Source organism: Prunus avium, chromosome 5 (assembly GCF_965620075.1).
Source record: "Prunus avium chromosome 5, drPruAviu1.hap1.1, whole genome shotgun sequence".
In the NCBI taxonomy this organism is placed as follows: Eukaryota; Viridiplantae; Streptophyta; class Magnoliopsida; order Rosales; family Rosaceae; genus Prunus; species Prunus avium.
This window is the reverse complement of record NC_142288.1, coordinates 22016966-22038188: the sequence shown is the minus strand read 5'-3', so window position 1 is coordinate 22038188 and position 21223 is coordinate 22016966. Positions and strand designations below refer to the sequence as shown.

General features: G+C 37.5%; 3 protein-coding genes across 3 annotated transcripts; all 3 read left to right on the top strand.

The window, feature by feature from the left end:
- Positions 1-1074: 1074 nt before the first annotated feature.
- Positions 1075-9810, top strand: LOC110762452 (Peptidase M1 family protein). The gene is made up of 32 exons (XM_021965093.2): positions 1075-1425; positions 1885-1965; positions 2115-2159; positions 2335-2487; positions 2582-2657; positions 2903-2979; positions 3276-3389; positions 3470-3544; positions 3632-3739; positions 3821-4033; positions 4141-4202; positions 4357-4384; positions 4475-4561; positions 4680-4705; positions 4946-5009; positions 5129-5209; positions 5406-5453; positions 5549-5567; positions 5728-5732; positions 5836-5847; positions 5970-6026; positions 6124-6233; positions 6311-6391; positions 6487-6670; positions 7136-7284; positions 7382-7520; positions 7614-7760; positions 7869-7950; positions 8042-8217; positions 8918-9145; positions 9252-9323; positions 9523-9810. Exons 1-32 carry the CDS (start codon positions 1348-1350, stop codon positions 9601-9603), a joined length of 2958 nt encoding a protein of 985 aa, XP_021820785.1. The 5' UTR covers positions 1075-1347; the 3' UTR covers positions 9604-9810.
- Positions 9811-13132: 3322 nt separating this feature from the next.
- On the top strand, positions 13133-16270 carry LOC110762510 (uncharacterized). The gene is made up of 2 exons (XM_021965158.2): positions 13133-13557; positions 14545-16270. The coding sequence occupies exons 1-2, from the start codon at positions 13444-13446 to the stop codon at positions 15796-15798; spliced, it is 1368 nt and encodes a 455-aa protein (XP_021820850.1). The 5' UTR covers positions 13133-13443; the 3' UTR covers positions 15799-16270.
- A 996-nt stretch (positions 16271-17266) lies between these two features.
- Positions 17267-19086, top strand: LOC110762517 (BTB/POZ domain with WD40/YVTN repeat-like protein). Its single transcript, XM_021965169.2, has one exon. It carries the CDS (start codon positions 17431-17433, stop codon positions 18850-18852), a length of 1422 nt encoding a protein of 473 aa, XP_021820861.1. The 5' UTR covers positions 17267-17430; the 3' UTR covers positions 18853-19086.
- The last annotated feature ends 2137 nt before the right edge of the window (positions 19087-21223 follow it).

Sequence of the window (21223 nt, the reverse complement as noted above, 5' to 3'; positions counted from 1 at the left end):
CGGCATGCATCATGCATTGATGACATCTTTGATATAAATTGGTACTTATTTGAAGAAGGATACTTAATTTAGGATCTAAAAATAAATGTTACAAATCAAATTCATGCATGCATGAAGTGCCCTATTCACACAAACAATTCACATAGCATCATGAAAGAAGTTAATAAGTGCATTGATCTTTGGGCTTTTGGCATAAACCCATTTCAAAGCCCAAAATTTGAGCTTTTTAAAGTAGACATTGGATCAATCCAACCATCTAATCGTTAATTTAAGTCCAATATTTTTTCTTTCTTTTTAGATAGTGGGATTGAACCCCTCCCATAACCCCCCTCACTAACAACCTCCTCATTGTAGCACTCCCTTACCACCTTTTAGCTTCATAAGTCTGCGGCCTGACCTAGATCCAAAATTGGAGATTGGGTCTATCTTTTTTCTTAAAACAAAAACTTGGGACCGCAGTTACGTGTAGTAGAATTCTATCCTTAGATGAGGCCTTATTTTTTTAATTATTGGATCAAATTAGTTAGTAATTGGATTAAATTGGTTAGTTTGATCTAACGGTTAAGAGATAGGGCCTCATCTAAGGTCCTTAGATAATGCCCTCACTATAGAATGACTCGGTAGGTGTATTGATCAAATTTTTGGATGTATTTTTTGGTTAAATTCAGAAGCCAACCTTTTGATTTGGGCCATATGATTAAAGCCCAACAAAAGTGACACAGTTACTATCGAACACAAAACAAACCCATGAAATTAATAGATAAATATTAAAAATACTAAACCCAGTCATGCAGCCCAGCATTGGCCAATAGGACATCGTAGATTTTTGCCAAAAAAGAGGAAAATGATTTATCATCAAATTTCTACACAAAACATTAGGTAATTTAGTATAATAATATTTGTTTTGTCCTATAATAAATAGCTTCTGTGGGGTACCTCTATCATTTGGTTCTATATCCCAGGTTGTTTTAAATCCCCTTCCTTTGGATTTTGATCATTAAATCAAACAAGGTAATGCAGAAGAAACTATTCAATTTCTCTCTCAAAGTTCTTCTATCAATCGTCTGCAGATTTCTTTGAACCCAGGAGTATTTTTGTTTTGTTTATTATTTTATTGAATTTTGGTGTCCATAATTTGCATTATCCATATATCCTTTATAAGGAGGAGTAAATGGGTTCTGTTATTTCATCTGGGTTATTTTGATCTAGGGTTTTAAGGGCCTCTTTGCAGCCTCTGGTGGATTATATTGGGTCTTGGGCATCTGGGTTTTCGTTTAGAACTTCGACCCCTTATTGGGATTCAAGAGGATCAGTGTTAGAGTAGCTTTGTTTGGGATTTTGAATTGAATGGCTCGGTTGGTTTTGCCATGCAAGAGTTCTGCTGTTGTGAGGACGAGTCTGTTTGGTTTGATCTCATCTGCTCCTGTGATTGCCTATATCCCATTTCTTTAATCGATGATAGTGATTAGTGTGTGTATATCAGTGGTCTGTGTGTTAAAATCTATTAAAAGGTTGTAACTTGCAAGCCGTCTCACTGGTGTGAGATACTCTACTCAATTTCCAAATTAAACGCGTAAGCATAGTTGAAATCTGGACTAGGAATCTGTTAAATGGTTGTCAGTCGTGTCACTTCTTGAGGGTTACTAGGTTATGCACTTTATTTTTTTATTCAGATTCCTTACTTTAGCTGTCTCTTCATCTCCTGCCTTCTATTTATTATTCTCTTTAGGATGTATAGAATGCCATATCCATGTGTTGTACAATCGCGCGAGTGAGCATGTTATAATGGTCTAGATCGAATATGATTTATGTCTATAAAATTGCTCGAGTATCATTTTTTTTTCCTTGGTTCACTTGTATGAATGTTTTTTTTTCGCTTTTCAGCTTCAATGTACACGCCGTGTTAGCTTATTGGGGAATTCATCTAAAAGCCTTTCCAGATACAGGCGCTTTCTTACTTCAGAGGTTTGTGATTTTTTCTCCCCTATTTTCGTTGGTTACTTCTGTGATTTCTTTTTTCCAAAGTATTATGTTTCAGTGCTGACTTTTATCATATCAACTTTAAAATTCAAACGAAGGGATTCTGAACTCTGTTAATCAACTGAGGTTTTCAGGTCAAGTGTCGAAGGAATTATCGCTTTCCTCGTACTTCATTTCCTGTGAGTTGAAATGTTTTTACTGGAAACTGTTTACGTGTTCCGATATTTCTTTGCACATACTGATATTTGTATGTGTTATGCCCTTGTATTTTGTGTTGTACCAGTATAAATATGCACCATACCAATCTTGTAGTTGTTTCTTTCTTATAACTTTCTTAATCATGTGCAAATCTAGAACTCATTTCAGACGGATAAACAAGGGAGCAGGAGGCTAATCTGCTCAGTTGCCACAGAATCCTTGCCAGAGCAAGTTGACGAATCCAAAATGGGTGCACCAAAAGAAATCTTCTTGAAGGATTACAAATTGCCTGACTACTACTTTGACTCGGTATACCACACTTCATTAAATCAAATTACTATTGTTTTGGTCTCTGATCTTTTGTATGCGGAACTTCTGTGTACTTATGGAGCTACTACTTCAGGTGGATTTGAATTTTTCGCTTGGTGCGGAGAAAACAATTGTTAGTTCAAAAATAGCTGTGTTCCCCAGAGTTGAAGGTAGTCCCACACTCTTCTCATTTAGTATTTCATTGGTAAAAAGCATCTCTGTCTTTGTTACTGTGGTAACTTCCTGGTCATTTGAACAAATTTATTCTGCTTGTCATAAAATTCTATCTTTCTTCTGGAGCGATGCTCTACATCTATCTTTGCTTGTCTTTTCCATTATGCTACATATGATTTTGAAGAAGGATGCCTAGCCATTTTTTTGCTATTTAATACATTTTTGTTATTTTGTATTACAGGCTCTTCTTCCCCTTTGGTCCTTGATGGGCAAGATCTTAAGTTACTCTCAGTTCGAATCAACAGCAAGGAATTAAAGGTATGTAATTTCTTTTGTGCCATTCTGGTTCTCGACTTAGTTTCATAGTTGCTTTCTGAAAAATACAAGCATTGACTCGATCTTATTCCTTAATTAAATGCATAGAAAGGCTACTTCTTAATTGTAGTAGTTTAAGTTGCCACTTTTAGTTGATATTTTACCTGAACTTTGAGATCATGAGCATGCTTTTCCTGTCATATTATTATTCCATGTGCTGATTCCTTTTTTTCCTAACCCCTTCTCTCTTTCTAGAATTGGTATGATTTACATGCTTATTGCTTTTTCCCCCATGATAGGAGGAGGATTACCACTTGGATTCACGCCATCTGACACTAAAATCACTACCTAGTGGTACATTTACTTTGGAAATTTTAACAGAGACATATCCTGAGAAGAACACATCATTAGAGGTGCATATTGTCATATCTACAATTTTTATGCCTGAGAAATGGTATTATTTTTCTCTGACTGTAGATTAATTTTATTGTAGGGGCTTTACAAGACATCTGGGAATTTCTGTACACAGTGTGAAGCTGAGGGTTTTCGTAAAATTACATTCTATCAGGTTGGTAAATTGATTATATATTCCAGTCGTCCAGTTGTAAAATGTCAATCAACTTCTGCTGTATTGATTGCATTTCATTTGGAACAGGACCGTCCTGATATAATGGCAAAATATACATGCCGCATAGAAGCTGATAAATCGTTATACCCAGTGTTGTTGTCCAATGGAAATCTCATAGAGCAGGGAGACCTAGAGGTGAGCATCACTTACTAAAAAGTGCAGTACATGGATATTTACTGTACTGTTATTCATTGTAATCTTGTGCTTTTGGTTCAGGGTAATAAACATTTTGCTCTTTGGGAGGATCCCTTCAAGAAACCCTGCTACTTGTTTGCTTTGGTTGCTGGACAGCTTGAGAGCAGAGATGACACATTTGTTACTCGTTCGGGTCGAAAGGTGGCTCTGAGGATTTGGACCCCTGCTCAAGATGTGCCAAAAACTGCACATGCCATGTATTCGCTTAAGGCAGCTATGAAGTGGGATGAGGATGTGGGTTTCTTTATGTTTATAAAGATTATTGGTTTTGATATAAAGTTTTTATTGATATTGGTTGCAAAGTTTATTGTGCTCTGCTCACATGACTATTTTTCTATTAGGTTTTTGGTCTTGAGTATGACCTGGATCTATTCAACATTGTGGCTGTTCCAGATTTTAACATGTATGTTTTATATTTCTTTCTAATAAAATACCAAGTATACGGACATCTAAAATTCAAATTTTTATTGTGGAAAGTGACTAATGTTTTCATTTCTTTAACTTGATTCATTCTATTGTTTAATCACTGATACTTTTGGTTATTATTTGATTATCAGGGGAGCTATGGAAAACAAGAGTTTGAATGTATGTTTCCTTTTTAGAATCTAATTTTGTGATAATGACCGAGTTCCATATTATTGTTTCAAATTATAACAATTGAATAAATTTCTACAGATCTTCAATTCCAGACTTGTGTTGGCATCTCCAGAAACTGCATCTGATGCAGACTATGCTGCCATTTTGGGAGTTATTGGCCACGAGGTTTGTTTTTCACATCTATAAAATAAAGACTCAAAGCAACATGCTATGTCAATTTTTATTTGGATGGCAGAGAGCCAATTAATGCTAATTTTTGTTTCTATCCATTTTTGTTTTGCAGTATTTCCATAACTGGACTGGCAACAGGTTGGTTTGTATACCAGCATTACAAATTATTTTTTTGGAGAATATGCATCCTGTCCCATGTGCTTTGTTTCCCTTTTTCTATTTACATCCTTCACCTGTCCATGTAATCCAATTATTTTTCTCAATATCTGATTTGACATTTATATTGAAGTCTGTAATCTATTGAAAGTGGGTTCAGTGTTCACACATTAGGTTTCCACAACCATTTTTAATACAAGAATATGTTTAACATATATGCAGAGTGACGTGTCGTGATTGGTTTCAGCTCAGCTTAAAGGAGGGTCTAACTGTTTTCCGTGATCAGGTATAACTTTTTATCTTTACCCCAAGGCATAGTGGCATATATAAACTGATAGAATATATTTCTAGATTTGATCTTGTGATGTGAGGACTGTTGCTCATTATGATATTCATAATATGCAGGAATTTTCTTCTGATATGGGGAGTCGCCCTGTAAAGCGGATTTCTGATGTTTCCAAACTTAGAAATTATCAGTTCCCACAGGTTTTTTTATTTTTCAATTTTTTGGTTATGTAAATTTTGGAACTTCTAATTGACATTTTCTATTTTATATCATACTATTTGATGAGCTTAGGAGTCGAGTTGTGAATCCATTGAGAATGGGTTTGCATTTGATGTTCTAAGGATGTGGTGTAATGTGCCAAATTGAAGTCCTGATATATGTTTTCTGGTCTTTTAGGATGCTGGTCCCATGGCTCATCCTGTGCGGCCACATTCTTACATCAAGGTCAGATATTGGTAGCTCATTCAAAGTTATCATATTCTAGTACTTTTTTAACTATTGCCTTCAAATCATATTCATTTTGTTTTTCTTTCTTGCAGATGGATAACTTCTATACAGGCAAGTTTTCTTTCTCCAATAATTAGTTTATTGTAAAGGTCGCTGCATTTTTTTGGTTGTCATAGGAATTTGTGCTCTCAATATTGAGATATTTGGGTTTCTTGTGCAACCGTGTTGGAAATGATTCTACTTTTGGGCCTTCACCAACTTCTACTTACAGTGACGGTAGGGACTAGCAACTATTCTTTTTATCTTTTGTTTGTTTTTTTTTTAAAAATCATAGAGAAGATATCTAATTATCCTTTGTTATTCCATTTTCTCCTGGCAGGTGTATGAAAAGGTCTCTCTCTCTCTCCTCTCTCTCTCTCTCTCTCTCTCTCTCTCTCTCTTTGTGTGTGTACGCGTGTGCACAAAAGCTATTGCTAGTATCAATGGTTTATTCTAACGGCCCAACTTTATCAGGGAGCTGAAGTAGTCAGGATGTACAAAACTTTACTTGGAAGTCAAGGGTTCCGAAACGTAAGACTGAGAAGCCTTGAATGATTACAATATATACTTCGTATTCTGAGGTTGACCATTTTGCAAAGTCAATTTATATTATTTTTCCCCATTTCAGGGCATGGATCTTTACTTCAAGAGACATGATGGACAAGCTGTAACCTGTGAAGACTTTTTTGCTGCCATGCGAGATGCTAACAATGCAGATTTTGCTAATTTCTTACTATGGTGTGCATCTTTATCTGTACCACACTTTGAGTTTCCTTATGGGTTTAATGCTTATATGGAGTATTATGAAACTGTAGGTACTCACAAGCTGGGACCCCAGTTGTCAAAGTTGCATCCTCTTACAATGCTGAAGCCCGCACATTTTCTTTGAAGTTTAGGTATATAAACAGAGTATAATTTTCTGTGTTGTCTTTATCTATCTCTTTGTTTGGTGGCACTGCTAACTAGCTCTGTTTGATGTGGACATGATCAGTCAAGAGGTACCACCAACTCCAGGGCAGCCCATTAAAGAACCCATGTTCATTCCTGTGGCTGTAGGTTTGCTCGACTCAACCGGCAAGGAGGTGCCTCTTTCCTCCGTGCATCATGATGGCACATTGCAGTCTGTTGCTAACAATGGTCAGCCAGTCTACACAACAGTTCTTAGAGTAACGAAGGTTGGGCTCAGATTTTCCATCTTAAGCTTTTCTTTAAATTATTAACATCTTTATTTGGACTCATACCATATTGTGTTTGGCTCTCTCTCTCTCTCTCTCTCCCCCCCCACTTTAAGGGCTATATTTTTATAAAACAATAATATCCTTGGTATCCCATTTATGTATTCTTAGTAGCTGGACTGTATCTTACAGAAATTTACTAACTTGTAAAACTGAAATCTCTTTCAAACATGTTAAATACAAAGCTATAAAATTTGTTGTCTTTGAGTTATTTAAACACTATTTTGCCCTATGATGTATATTGGGGAAACATAGAGGTGTTGGATTGCAAAATTGGTATTTCTAAATGGACACTAAATGCTTGTAGTGTAATGGCCTGGCTACCTCTTTGAGAAATAGTCATGGCAAGTTGTTGCTGGTCAGTCTTCCCCATATTAATAGATATGATTTTACTCTCCTATGCAGAAAGAAGAAGAGTTTGTCTTCTCAGATGTATCTGAGCGGCCAATTCCGTCTTTGCTCCGGGGCTATAGTGCACCTATTCGTCTAGAAACTGATCTCACAGATAGTGATCTATTTTTACTCCTTGCTTATGATTCAGATGAATTCAACCGGTTTGTCTTTTGCAAAGCAGTAAAACTCCATTATCATTAGATGAACCTCTGTTTGATTTTTTATATGTTTTAAAACTTGTTTATATTTGTGTTGTAGCTGGGAGGCTGGACAAGTGCTGGCACGCAAGCTGATGCTTAATTTGGTTGCTGATTTTCAACAAAACAAACCTTTGGTTTTGAATCCAAAGTTTGTGCATGGGCTCAGAAGCATACTATCTGACTTAAGCTTGGATAAAGTATGATGGGGCCCTTTATTTCCTTTCAAATCTTTTTGTAATGTCCAGGAGAATTGATGTATCAGTGAACTATATTTGCCTTTGGTTGAATAGGAATTTGTTGCAAAGGCAATCACTCTGCCAGGTGAAGGAGAAATAATGGACATGATGGAAGTTGCCGATCCTGATGCTGTTCATGCTGTTCGTACTTTTATCAGGAAGCAGCTTGCCCATGAACTGAAAGCAGAGCTTCTTAGCACAGTATGACATTTTTCGATTTACCTAGAATTCTGTAGAGCAATTTATCATGTTCTTTGTTTACTTTTTCTATTCTACAAAGAACCAACTTGAACTTTATATGTTTCACAGGTTGAAAACAACAGGAGCACCGAAGAGTATGTGTTTGACCACCCTAATTTGGCCAGGCGTGCTCTGAAAAATATTGCTCTTGGTATGTTTTGCTCTTTTGAAACATAATGTTTTCAATATCGGTGAAGTTAACTTTTCATGGACTGACTGCTTATATTTTGTTTCATCTGTAGCATATCTTGCATCCCTTGAAGATTCAAGGTGTACTGAGCTTGTGCTGAATGAGTATAGGAGTGCTACAAACATGACTGATCAGTTTGCAGCTTTAGCAGCAATAGCACAAAACCCTGGTAAAACTCGTGATGATATTCTGGCTGACTTCTATAGCAAGTGGCAGGAGGACTATTTGGTAAAACTCTGTCCAACTTAATAATCCTTAAATTGCTAGAATGAGTTCTGTTTTGTTAGTTCTTTGGTGTGCATCATCCTCTCCCTCCCTCCCCGTCTGTATGTTTGTCTGGGCTTCATTACATATACGCAACGAATGTTAACCTGTTTGATGTTCACTAAACCTGTAATTCCCTGTTGTTAATTTGCATTTGTAAGGAATTTATTTAATGGAATAAAATCACCCGATGCTCTGTGATTTTAATTTCCCATTGTAAGGCAAGATTGAACTCATGATGCTCTATGATAGTCGCTTATAGTCTATTTTGCTCAGACTTCTGTTCTTCTTCACAAGCAATTTCTGAAAGTCTCGTAAAATCACCATCGGTTATCCTATATCACATGTTTTATTTATTTAGTTATTATTATTTGCATTTTTCACATTTTTCAATTTAACTTTGCGAACTAAGTAATTTAGTGCTATTTGACCCCCCAAAAAAAAAGGTAACTTAGTGCTACTACTAGCGCTACCCATAGTTTTCCTACTTCTGTGATAATTGCTTTCTTGTTCCATATGTCTGTACGTTTAACTAATTAGTTAAATGTTTTATTGTTTAGCATGTATGTCCTTATAACCCTTCCCATGATTTCCTACATGTCTAATTTATGCAAGTAAAAGATTCTCCATTTCTGTTGTTGTAATTTTGTATTCCTCTCCCCAGGTTGTGAATAAATGGTTTGCACTTCAAGCCATGTCTGACGTTCCCGGTAATGTAGAGAATGTGAGGAACCTTTTAAGCCACCCAGCATTTGACTTGCGCAACCCAAACAAAGTGTACTCACTCATTGGAGGTTTCTGCGGTTCTCCTGTGAATTTCCATGCAAAGGATGGGTCAGGCTACAAGTTTTTGGGAGAAATTGTGATGCAATTAGATAAAATAAATCCTCAGGTATTTTCAGAGAATCCTCTTGAGGGACACTTTCTTATTATCAATTGCTTGGTTTTCGTTATAATGTAATTTCTTCCCTAATAACGTCCTTGGTCATTGTTTGCAGGTGGCCTCCCGCATGGTATCGGCCTTCTCAAGGTTTAGGCGCTATGATGAAACCCGGCAAAATCTTGCCAAGGTAACAATTTATCATTCTTATTACTAGCATATTTTTCTTATCTTTTCCAGAGCACATTTGCTGGGCATTGCGTTGTTTTTCGAACTGCAGAACATAATGTAGTCCGAACAGAAACATTGATTAATCTTTAGTATGCAATATCGATATTTTTCCATTCCGGAGCAGCATGGTAATAGAACACATGGTGTGGTGTTTTCAGGCACAGCTGGAGAAGATACTGTCTACCAATGGACTGTCCGAAAACGTGTTTGAGATTGCCTCCAAGAGCTTGGCTACTTAAAATTTTGGTTTTGGATGAGAAACTGCATGCATGTGTATCATTCCCTTCCTGTAATATAGAGAAATAATAATCTTGACTTGTTATCCAGGACAAAGGGCCCGCACAATAATTATGTTACTCTCTACAGTTATACTATTAGAATTGCCTGTTTACCATTATATCTGAAACAAGTTATAGTTATGAAATTCCTGTTTTCTTTTCTTTTCATTCTTCTGTCTCTAGAAATTATGTAAATGATTATTGGTTTTTCATTTACTCAAAACTGAAAACAGATGGGGAAGAAAAAAAAACATCTTCCTCTAACTTGATCCAAGAAAAAACTGCAATTTTCAGAGTTTTTGTTCCTTCAAAGATGATAGCAAGGCTAGTGTTTCCTACAACTAATCTCGTGCATTTTAAAGTGAATATTTTATAAATTTGCTAAGCTCTCACTCCCTCAGCCAGTTTTTCTGTGTTAGGTTACTGATAAAAACCAAAAACCCATAGCAGGATAGTAATAGATGAGAGTCAGAGGCCCTTGCCTAAGTTAGGCCCTAGTCCTTTTCTACTTTGCAATGTTATTTTTAGATTAAAAATTATTACTGTCAGAATATTAGGTGTGAGATTCTGTCAATTAAATATATTTTACTATTATTGTTGTTATATTACCCACACGAAACAAAACAGCAGTTCTCAATTAAATATCTTTAGCTTCTTTGTAGTAGGGTATGGTAGACTCTTGTCTCTACTCAATATTTTAATTGAAAACTTTGAATGGTCACGCCCATGGCACGTGAGATGTGACCTAGCAAGAAAAAGCTTACCTATGTATAACATATAAAAAAGGTTTTTCTTTCCAAAAGTCTTAGAAAGGTCGATATCATAGGATATACAGGTTCCAAAATTTCCAACCATGTTTTTCTACTTTTGTTTTTGACCAAGAAACAAAAGTTCTCATGAAGTGCAATAATAATGTGAAAAAATGCCAATCAACAAAAGTTAACTCATGAACTGCAATAATAATGTGAAAAAATGCCAATCAACTCTGCATAATTAGTGTTCTTAAGAGTCAAAAGTAGCCCTTTATTATTGCTTTTAACTTTTAAAACTTAATTTCCGGTTGAGTTGAGTATCCCCAAAGCCTTTTTCCTTTTGTACCAAACTTTGGTCACTCATTAAAATATGGTGAACTAAGAGCATCTTTTGGAGTAGGCAATATTGTCTTGTTGGGGAGAGTAGGTATATTTTGCCTACTCATTTGCCTCTTCCCTTGGAGTATGAAAATACTGATGTGCCTATTTTTTTGCCTCTTCCCTTGGAAATGCTCTAATAACATAATAATGAGTAATGACATACCCCAAAAGCATATTAGATAACCCATTATCCCCACTTTTAGATAATACTAGAATCATTTTTTCTTACCCTCCAAAACATGTGGTTGTAAACATATGCCTACTAGTGGGTGCTTGTGTCCAAGCCTTCAAGGTATTGATAATGATTATGCTTTTGACACAATCACACATGGGATTGAACAAAAAAGCTTGAATGATAGAAACCTAGAATTCATTTATTGTAAAGAAATTCACAACAGTAATTCACTGATAAAGTGACGATTTTAATGTAAACTTAGATGTCTTAAATATAAATCACACATAATAAATTTCCGAAATTACAAATAGTAATGGCCATGACACAAATTTGTAAACTTTGACGTCCTAGATTTGATCCCTCACACTTATGTTAACCATCTGAAATATATATATAATTTGAGAGTGATTATATGTATCCCTGTATAATAATGAAAAGTGATCAGATACATATAATTTGAGAGTGATTTGTATGTATCCGTGACCGTGTATAATAATGAAAAGGTTGAAAAGTAAGGAGGGAGATGTTAGTATAAGATTTTGTAATTGGCATTAATTTCATGAGAGCATGGGTGGACATATGTGGAGGGCAGGTTGGGCAGCTACCCGTCCCATTTTGTGAATTCTCTCTCTCTCTCTCTCTCTCTCTCTCTCTCTCTCTCTTGTAGGCTTTAGTTTCCTATTATCTCTCTCTTGTGGGCTTTAATTTCCTATTCTCTCTCTCTCTCTCTCTCTCTCTCTCTATATGAATTGGGTTATTATTATTTTTATTATTAATTTTTAGGATTTGAAAATGAGTTTGTATAGTATGAGTTTTGGTTATGTGTTGATAATATATTAATATTTGTGGGTAAGCTTATGCTATTATTTTTGTGTTGCATTGTTATTTTGTTTTTATTTTTCATAAGTTTTTATTTATGTATAAATATGCATTTGAGGGTAATGCTCATTACGTCTATTAACTTTGTGTATTTTTTTATGTTTATTATTGAAATTCACTTGTACCGATGAATTTTTAATGTGAATTTCACCTAATCGGCTTTCGAATCTTGGATATGCCATTGCATGAGAGTTACATGGCCTTTAACCCTTTGGTTATGTGAGGAAAGGGGGTGGCTTTTATGGCTCTTTGGGGCATCAAATTCCCAAAAGATTCTTCGTAGGAAGTAAAGGCATTAAAAAAAGGGTAGGGGAGGGTAAGTGAGAGATGCACCAACCGTGCAAGTTAGTTTAAAGTGGCGGGTAAAGGGGGAGAATTTTGGGACGTAGGCCCCACTCTCATTAGGCAGTGGGGGCTGTTGGTGTTGCGCACGAAAGCCATCATCAGCGTCAAGAACAACTGGATGGCCACACGTGCACACTTCACACCTTGACAAAATACCTCTAAAACCTTTTCTGTCCTTGAACAAAACAAATAACTAATTAATGTCCAACTAACACCATCCCTAATTGTCCTTGTAGTACAACAATTGACACAACTGCCCTCATCCCCCACCAGTAATTACTGTTGCTTATGGACATAACATATGATGTGCATCACATCTATGCTGAAATACCCTTTTGGTTTTGTTGAGATTGTTCAAGTTCTCCTCTTTATGCTGGTGCTTGAAATTTGGGCAAAACTAGCGTGCTTAGATGTGGGTCAAACCTTAAAAGTAGGGTTAATTTGCGCTTTAAATAAAGAATATTCGAAGTTGTTGTTCCTAGTAAATGCATATTAGGATTACATTCTACCTTTAAGTATTTGTACAATTATTCGCAACATTCATCATTTGGTAAATTCGTCTGAGGAGATCTCCTTCAATCATGCGTATAAAGAAAGTGAATTTCATAGTAGATTCTTTAGCCTCTCTTAGTCGTTCCGTACAATCTTTCAGGGTTGGGACCAGCCTTTTTGCCTTTAGATTTGATCACTAGTAAGTAGTTGTAGCTGGGATTTTGTGTTGTATTCCATTTTCTGACACTAAGAAAAAAAAAACACAACTACAACAGCAGGGGTATTACAGTAAATTTAAGATTCCCTTAGTTCTAATATAATCGAATATATAAACCTTAAGCTAAAGTTTGGGGTGTTCGAAAATCACATACAAAACAAAGTCATTGCCGTGTTTGACCTCAAAACCAGTCACGCCAAATATTAAATATAATATTCGCTAAAATATCAAAATTATATATTTATTTTTCTTTTGTACATAACACACGCACAAGCAAACGCAGACACAGACGCAGTAAGAGGAATTAAATCTCGAAGACTCAAAATACGGATTTTTGATTCATATTTTTCATTTTCGCTTTCATCTTCGAGAAATCCCAAGAAGTCAGAATTTTCTTCTCTCTCAGCAAGAAGAAAGATTTCTGCTTTCGTTTGCTGTTCGAGCTTTTGGGTTGTTTTGTTTGTTTGGCTCAATTTTCACGAGAAAATTCGACGTTTTTCTCGGCCGGATTCGGAAGTCCAATGAAAAGCGGCGATTTCCGGTGAAAGAGAGAAACGGAGATGAGACGTGTGAATGGAGATTTGAGAACTGGGAACAACGCTTTGGAGACTATAAACGCAGCTGCTTCTGCGATCGCAGCCGCCGAGAACCGTGTGCCTCAAGCCACCGTTAAGGTAAATTTTTCCAAAAATGTGATCTTTTTCTTTGTGGTCGATTCTGATATGTTCATTTGACCTTGTTTGGATGATGGTTCGAGTATTGAATCTTAGTCTTGTTAAATTTTGCTTCTTTTTTTGTTGTTCTGTTTTTGTGAGAGATTTAAGATCCAGCTGTGTTCTGCAAATCTGTGTTTTTCTTGACTTGATTGGATTTTTATGAACTGGGTACTGTTTAATTCCTTTGGAGCTACGTTTTAGGCAAATTTGGTTTGGAAATTAATTGAGCTGCTTCTGAAAGTGAAAATTTTCATAGAATTCTGGTGGGTTGTCTCTTAAGAGTTGACTTGCTTTATGCAAAAGTATGTAGCTTTGGTGACTAAGTTAGTTTTGAGGATCACTGAGCCGTTTGATCATAGAAGTGACAAGAAATTTTCCTTGGGAATGTTGGAGTGATTTTCCATTGGTTCTCACTCACGGCCAAATGAAGAAAGAAAGAAACAAACAAGAAAGCAAACAAAAGAAAAAAGTTTCCTTCTGAATTACAATTTGTCATTGTATTGGAGGCAGAGCTAGGTAGAGAGAACAAAGTTTTTAGTTAACATTGGGAGTCTCAGCTTTAATTGATAATTATCGAGCTTCTGCAATGGAAATGAGTCAAGATTGACAGGAGGGGCAGGGAGGGAAAGGGATATTGCTGTTGATGAAAAAGTAAACAAAAAGAAAAAAAAAAGATAGATAAATGAGTAAAAGGTCAAACAGATGTGCATCTTATCTTATTGATAAAAGCAGAGGAAAAAGGAACCACAAATGCTTATTAAATCTCACTTAAAGTTGAGAATAGAAATTGTTCTTCGGTGACCCAACAGCCATTTGGATTTGGCATCTTGAAATGATCTTCTGTAATTGACTCAAATTGTTTGTAATTACCGTCAGAGTAGAGAACTGATGCTGTTTTTATTGTATTAAAGGTTTGCTTTAATCATGAGCTTTGGTTAAATGCAGAAAAGAAGATGGGGGAGCTGGTGGAGCATGTATTGGTGTTTTGGATTTCCAAGACACAAAAAGAGAATTGGACATGCTGTCCTTGTCCCAGAAACAACAGATCGTGGAGGTGATGCTTCTAGAGCTGAAAATCCAATCCAAACACCTTCCATTGTACTTCCCTTTGTTGCACCTCCGTCCTCTCCTGCATCATTTCTTCAATCAGAACCTCCTTCTGCCACACAATCACCAGCTGGTTTTTTCTCTCTCACTGCCAGCATGTACTCCCCTAGTGGCCCTACCTCAATTTTCGCTATTGGTCCTTATGCTCATGAAACCCAGTTGGTCTCACCGCCCGTTTTCTCAACCTTCACTACTGAGCCATCAACTGCTCCCTTTACTCCTCCTCCTGAGTCTGTTCATTTGACTACACCTTCATCACCTGAGGTTCCATTTGCCCAGCTGCTTGATCCTCACTTCCGGAACGGTGAAGGTGGTCAGAGATTCCCATTGTCTCACTATGAATTTCAATCTTACCAACTTTACCCTGGAAGCCCAGTGGGTCAGCTTATATCACCAAGTTCGGGCATCTCAGGTTCTGGTACTTCTTCTCCTTTCCCTGACCTTGAGTTTGCTGCTCGTGGTCATCATTTTCTGGAGTTCCGAACAGGTGATCCTCCCAAGCTCTTGAACCTCGACATTCTCTCCACCCGTGATTGGGGTTCAAGACTAGGATCTGGTTCTGTAACCCCCGATGGTGCAAAGTCCACATCTTCTGATGGTTTTCTTCTAAAGCCTCAAACCCCTGAGGTTGTATTAAATCCACGATCAAACAATAGAGGTCGAAATAATGATATTTCCATCAACCACAGAGTTTCGTTTGAGTTAAGTTATGAAGAAGTTATCAGATGCGTGGAAATGAAGCCAGTGGCATTAGCTGAAGCTGTATCAACATCTCTAGAAGATGCAGAGAAGGCCCAAAGCAAAGAAGATCCAAGTAAAGTAGTAAGCAGTTCTATTTGCCCTGTTGGTGAGACATCCAATTATGCAGCAGAAAAAGCCGTGGCGGATGGGGAGGAGGTACCACTGCATCAGAAGCAGCGATCCATCACGCTTGGTTCTGTCAAGGAATTTAATTTTGCCAATCCAGATGGAGGAGATTCTGGTAACTCTATTGGCTCTGACTGGTGGGCAAATGAGAAGGCTGATGCCAAGGAGAATGGCCCGACAAAGAATTGGTCGTTCTTCCCTATGATGCAGCCGGGTGTTAGTTAGCTAGTATGCATCTCACTTGATGCCTCCCTATCCCGTGGAGCATTTGAATTCGAATTTTGAGGTACAACATGGGTTTTAATTTTCCAAACTGGACTGACATCAAGGACCAAACTAATGCTACACTGGCCTCAAATTACAGACAAAATTTTGGGTTTTAGATTGGAAAGTCTTTTACAGGATGACTGAGCCGGGTCTAAGGCTGTTTTTGTACATGGTGACCTGGAATTCAAGCTCAGAAGCTGTGCAGAGACAAAGTATGGATATGGATAGTATAAAATCACAGAGATTAGTGTCAACTTTTGGACGGTTAATGGGTTTGATGTATTATATTAAATTACAATAGAAGTAGATAAGAAGGATTACATTAATAAATAATAGTGGACTGCTAATTGATAATGTTGTTGCGTTTATCTTTGACCCCTCTTTGCTTCATGACTTTTCTTATGGAATATACAGGGTATGTTGTTGTTTACCGGTTCAACTGCTAATCTTCTTCATGACACTCATGTATATTTGCACGCTGAAACTCATTTTATATTGTATTATAAAATTCAGCAAACCATGACATTTTGTAGTCACTTTATGCCTGTAATTCGAGGTCACTAAGTGGTTTTATAAGTGATTCGCTTCTCCCATAATCGCTTCAAATCACTTGAAGTGATTATATTCCAGTCCTCCTAAAATCACTCGCATACGAGCTCAAAATCACTTGAAGTGATTATATTCCAGTCCTCCTAAAATCACTCGCATACGAGCTCTAAACCACGAATTTGCATAAACCTTGATAATTTAGAGACTCTATGACTTGCATAGAGGAGTTTAGAAGTTAGTTGATTCGATTTCAATTCTTTAAAAAAGAACCGTTGAATTGATATAATACCCGTTCTAGAAGGCATATTCGATAAGCAGATGCTTTTCCCCTCTCCAGGGGAAAAAGCTGGTACTTTACAACTCATAACAGATGGGAAGAGTCCCATTACTTTCATGTTAGGAGAATAAGAAAGCTCGTTAGAGCAAATTGGTCAATACTCAAAATTCTTGCTAGTTTGAGTTTCAATTCAACTTTGAACCAACAACACTTGCCATTATTTTTTGTTTTTTTAATTTATTTCCAACCAAATCAAACCAAACCAGGTTTTTCACTGCATGGTCCAAGTTGGACGGCTCCAACAGCTATTTTCTTTTATTCCAAACAACAAGTCAAATTACCAAATTGCCCAAGTAAACAACGTGTGCCGCCAAGATCCTCTTGCCCCTCTTCATTGACCTCTACACTTGCAAATCTTCGATGCCTCCAATAGGAAACTTCCTTCACATGTGAACACAGCCGAAACATATGGTGAAATTAGAAATTTAAAATTTAGACTTTCGGAATTTTTTATTTTACCACCTCCTTTAGTTGACCACAAATCAGAAAACGTCTGCGGTATGACCTTCTAGAAGTAGTCAGCTTCATAGCGACCTTTTCTCTTTGGCCCAAAACTCCAAACCCTTTATATACAACACCCATTCCTCTACCACCACTGAAACCTCCACCGCCACCGCTCTTTTCCCATTTTCCGATCCTAACCTTTTCTCCTCTAACCAATTTTCATTTCTGGGTGTTTGAGGAACATAGGCAATTCGGAAAATATGCTCAAATTCATGCCACCTTCAGCAGAATCGGCGCTTCCCAGAAATGGGTTTAAGAAAATCAAGTCAGAGTCCAACATAGCGACCATAGACGTGGGAGGCCAGCTCTTCCAGACCACCAAGCAAACCCTAAACCTAGCCGGCCCGGACTCGCTCTTCTCCCGAATTTCCGAGTCAGCCTCAGCTCGACTCGCTCCGCCGTTCATTGATCGAGACCCGGAGCTCTTCTCGATTCTCCTGTCGCTTCTCAGAACAGGTAATTTGCCCTCAAAGGCCAAAGCTTTAGACCTGCAAGACCTAATTTTCGAATCCCAATTTTATGGCATCGAAACGTTTTTGATGAATTCGCTATCGAACCCATCTCATTTTGATGCTTTTAACCTCGAGAAGTCGTTGATTTTGCCCTTGAATGGCCGAGACTCGCCGTCTGCAATTGCCACGACGCCGTTTGGCTCGGTCCATGTAGCTCACGGCAGCAAAATCACGTCTTTTGATTGGTCGCTCAGGAAAAAGTCGACGATTTTAACCCAATTCACCGCCGTCGATTCGATGCTAGCGATATCGCCGAGGTTGGCCGCGGTGGGGGCAACTGACTTCTCGGGGCTCCAAATTCTTGACCTTGAAAACGGGTTTGTGAAGGAGACTCTCAATTGGGAGAATGTGACTAAGACTGGCTCAACAGTGCAAGGAATTGGGTCCTCACCTGAGTTTCTCTTCGCTAGTTTTGAATCAGCTCGGAGGAACTCAAATTCCATTATGGTTTATGATTTAAATAGCTTGAGCCCTGTTAATGAGATTGGTCATTATGAAATTTATGGTGCCGAGATTAATTCAGCAATACCGGCCACGAAATTGAATTGGGTTTCGGGTTATGGTCTGTTAATGGCGTCTGGGTCTCACAGTGGACCTTCAGGAGTATTGGGTAACATTAAATTTTGGGATACAAGGTCTGGGAATGTAGTTTGGGAAATCAAAGAGAATGTTGATTGCTTTTCGGATGTCACAGTTTCTGATAACTTATCAGCAATATTCAAAGTTGGTGTGAATACAGGCGGGATGTTCTTTGCGGATTTGAGAAATATTGGTGCAGAAAATCCATGGGTTCCTCTTGATGAAAGGAAGAAAGTGGTTAATGGGAAGAAGGAAGGTTCTGGGTGCAAGATTGAAAGCCATGGAAGCCAAGTGTTTTGTAGTAAGGGAGGCAACATTGAGCTATGGTCAGAGGTAGTGGTGGGCTCTAAGAAGAGCAGTAAAAATGGGATGGAGGATGACAGGCTCTTCAGGAAGAATTTAATGGGGAGAATGAAGGATATGGGAGGTTCCAGGATAACCAACATGGCTTTTGGAGGGAACAAGATGTTCATGACCCGGAAGGATCAGCAAACTGTTGAGGTCTGGCAGAATTCAGCTAGAGGATTTTAATCCCAAAAGAATTTGGTTGGAATTGGTAGATGGGGGATTAAATTGACTGATATCATCCAGAATCAGTCACATTTTCTTGTAACATTGTTTCGTAGATTGATTTGTTTGTAAATGAAGAGTAGCTTGTCAAGTCTCATTCTTTTGTGTGCTAATTAGCATGTCTATCAATTGTTTATAAATGATTTATTCAGAGAATTTAATGAGTTAAAGTTATATTGTTGATGTTTCCAACTATTGTTTAGTATTTACCCCTTTTGTTCTTCTACTGAACTTTCATTGACAAGTTTCAATTTCTCTGTATTATTTATTGAAGATGGGCTTGTTCTATGTAATCTGGCTGTTCAGAGGTGTTTAACTTTAAACATTTCAACAATTCTTTGTGCCCTCTTTTAGATGTTTCCTTGTTATTTAGTAGTTATTAATGTCTAGTTGTTGAAGCTTTGATGAAAGGGAGCTGGTTGAAAAGGGAAAAAGGGAGATGCTGGAGGCACCACAGTTGCGGATGCATGTTCTGCATTTTCCTCTTTGGCTTTTTTTTGGGATGTGCCATTGCCAGTCTAAGAGGCACCAGGACCTAAGCACTAGCTCAGATGATAAATACTACTGATATTGTGCATCTTATTTTGCTAATTTAACAACATGCTCCCTCCAGTTAACCTGTGATGCATGTGGTTGTGGTGTCTTTTATTTATTAATTAATTTGTATGTAAGCCCTGTCATATTCTTTGTAGCATTTTTCTCTGTTCTTCAGTATACTTCTTTGGGCATTGCAGGCACAAAGAACTGCAGATTCGTATTTTGGAAGCTTGAATAGTTTCTTAAAATAAAAATGACCAAATTGTCAGCTTGCCTCGCTCTGCCTATCTCATGTTAAGGCCTTACAAAGTTCAATGCTTTATAAGATTGTATAGACTATTTCTGAGATTGCTCTTACATGTGATATGGACTGACGTGGCGTAAAATAGTGGTAGCTCAGGGGCCAATCTCATTGTTGGCTTGGAAATAGAGAGGTTTTTAGCTTGTTGATCAGGTGTGTCACTAGTTGTGAGAATGTAAATATGATAGAAAGCCTTCTAGTTGACATCTTTATCAAAATTCAGGCCAACTAGAGAATCGAAAGTACTTGGCCCCTGATAATTGCTGCTTGAGTAAAAGTGTTAACAGTTTCAGCATGTTCTGGTTCTGCGGCACAAATCAAGGGTTATGATGCTTGAGGTATGCTATCATTCTTACTTTATACTTGCCTCATAAAAACTTTCCTATGCAGATTTCTTCTTTCTCCAAAATTTTGATATCTTTAAGTTAGTCAACCCACAGAAATAGAAGAAATCCTCTTCTTCAATTCAATGGAAGTCAGAATGGTATATTGGGCAGAACTTTGAAGGCCTATAAATTCTAAGGGATTTCGGGTTCTCAAACAACTGTTCAAGACTGAAAATCCCATCCTTAAACAAGGAACGAATATACTGCGTTTGTTCATAGCCTGAATTGTGGTTGTGGACCCGAAAGGTTCTAGAGATGACTGGGTTAGTAGGAAAAGACAAATTGTTATGGCTGCATTGAAGGTTTTATTCAACATTACAAAGGATCTCTTTGTTCCATTCACATATGTAGTTATGCAAAAAGTCCTGCTTCTAGTTGTTTTCAGAGGGTCTGCATATGTTCTCCACACTTAATGTTTATTATCTTGCATTTTATTATATTATCTTGATTGAATCTAGTGGGTGAGGCACATGTTTTTGCCAGCTCATACTCTTAGGAAGCAATTTTCTCTTTAGGATTCGATTAGTGCCAATGACCTTGTTTTATAATTTAAATTATCGGCGTGTCATCTGTGTACAAAAAATATGTACAAAAAATAGCAGCAAATGCTTCATGGACTTCCATTACAATATGATTAGAAGCATCCTAGACTGGTTGTGATATGTGGGATGCTGATCTGTTTATCCAAAGATGACTCAAGCAAATGAGACACTAGACGTTTGGCTACCCAGAACATGTACAGGGAGGCCATCAGTGAATTCCGGGTACTTCTTTAACCTAGCAGATCAGAACAAAATATGTGCAGGAAACAGAAACATTTGGCAATATGGAAGGGCTATGCTTTTAATTATAGATGTTTAACAGCTTTGAGCTTCGCTGTAAGTTTCTGTAGAAATGCATGTTCTTCCAAATGGGGAGCTTGAGCCTGCAAGTAACTCAGGTGCTTGGTAAGAGGTGGCAGGTGCTGATTAGGTTTTCACAAACTTTGCAGGAAAAGCTTGAAGGGATGGAGAAAAAAGGGTTTATTGAAACGACGTTTCGAACAGAAGGTGGAGCGTCCACTAGAATCTGCTGAAGAAAAGGAAACCTTGTTGAAAAGATGGAAGAC

Bases quoted from the DNA above. Each gene is read 5' to 3' on its own strand.
- LOC110762517 (XM_021965169.2), top strand. From the start codon at position 17,431: ATGCTCAAATTCATGCCACCTTCAGCAGAATCGGCGCTTCCCAGAAAT.
- LOC110762510 (XM_021965158.2), top strand. From the start codon at position 13,444: ATGAGACGTGTGAATGGAGATTTGAGAACTGGGAACAACGCTTTGGAG. The intron at 13,558-14,544 runs GTAAATTTTTCC...GGTTAAATGCAG, and splicing joins TGCCTCAAGCCACCGTTAAG to AAAAGAAGATGGGGGAGCTG.
- LOC110762452 (XM_021965093.2), top strand. From the start codon at position 1,348: ATGGCTCGGTTGGTTTTGCCATGCAAGAGTTCTGCTGTTGTGAGGACG. The intron at 1,426-1,884 runs GTGATTGCCTAT...TTCGCTTTTCAG, and splicing joins GTTTGATCTCATCTGCTCCT to CTTCAATGTACACGCCGTGT. The intron at 6,027-6,123 runs GTAAGACTGAGA...TCCCCATTTCAG, and splicing joins GAAGTCAAGGGTTCCGAAAC to GGCATGGATCTTTACTTCAA.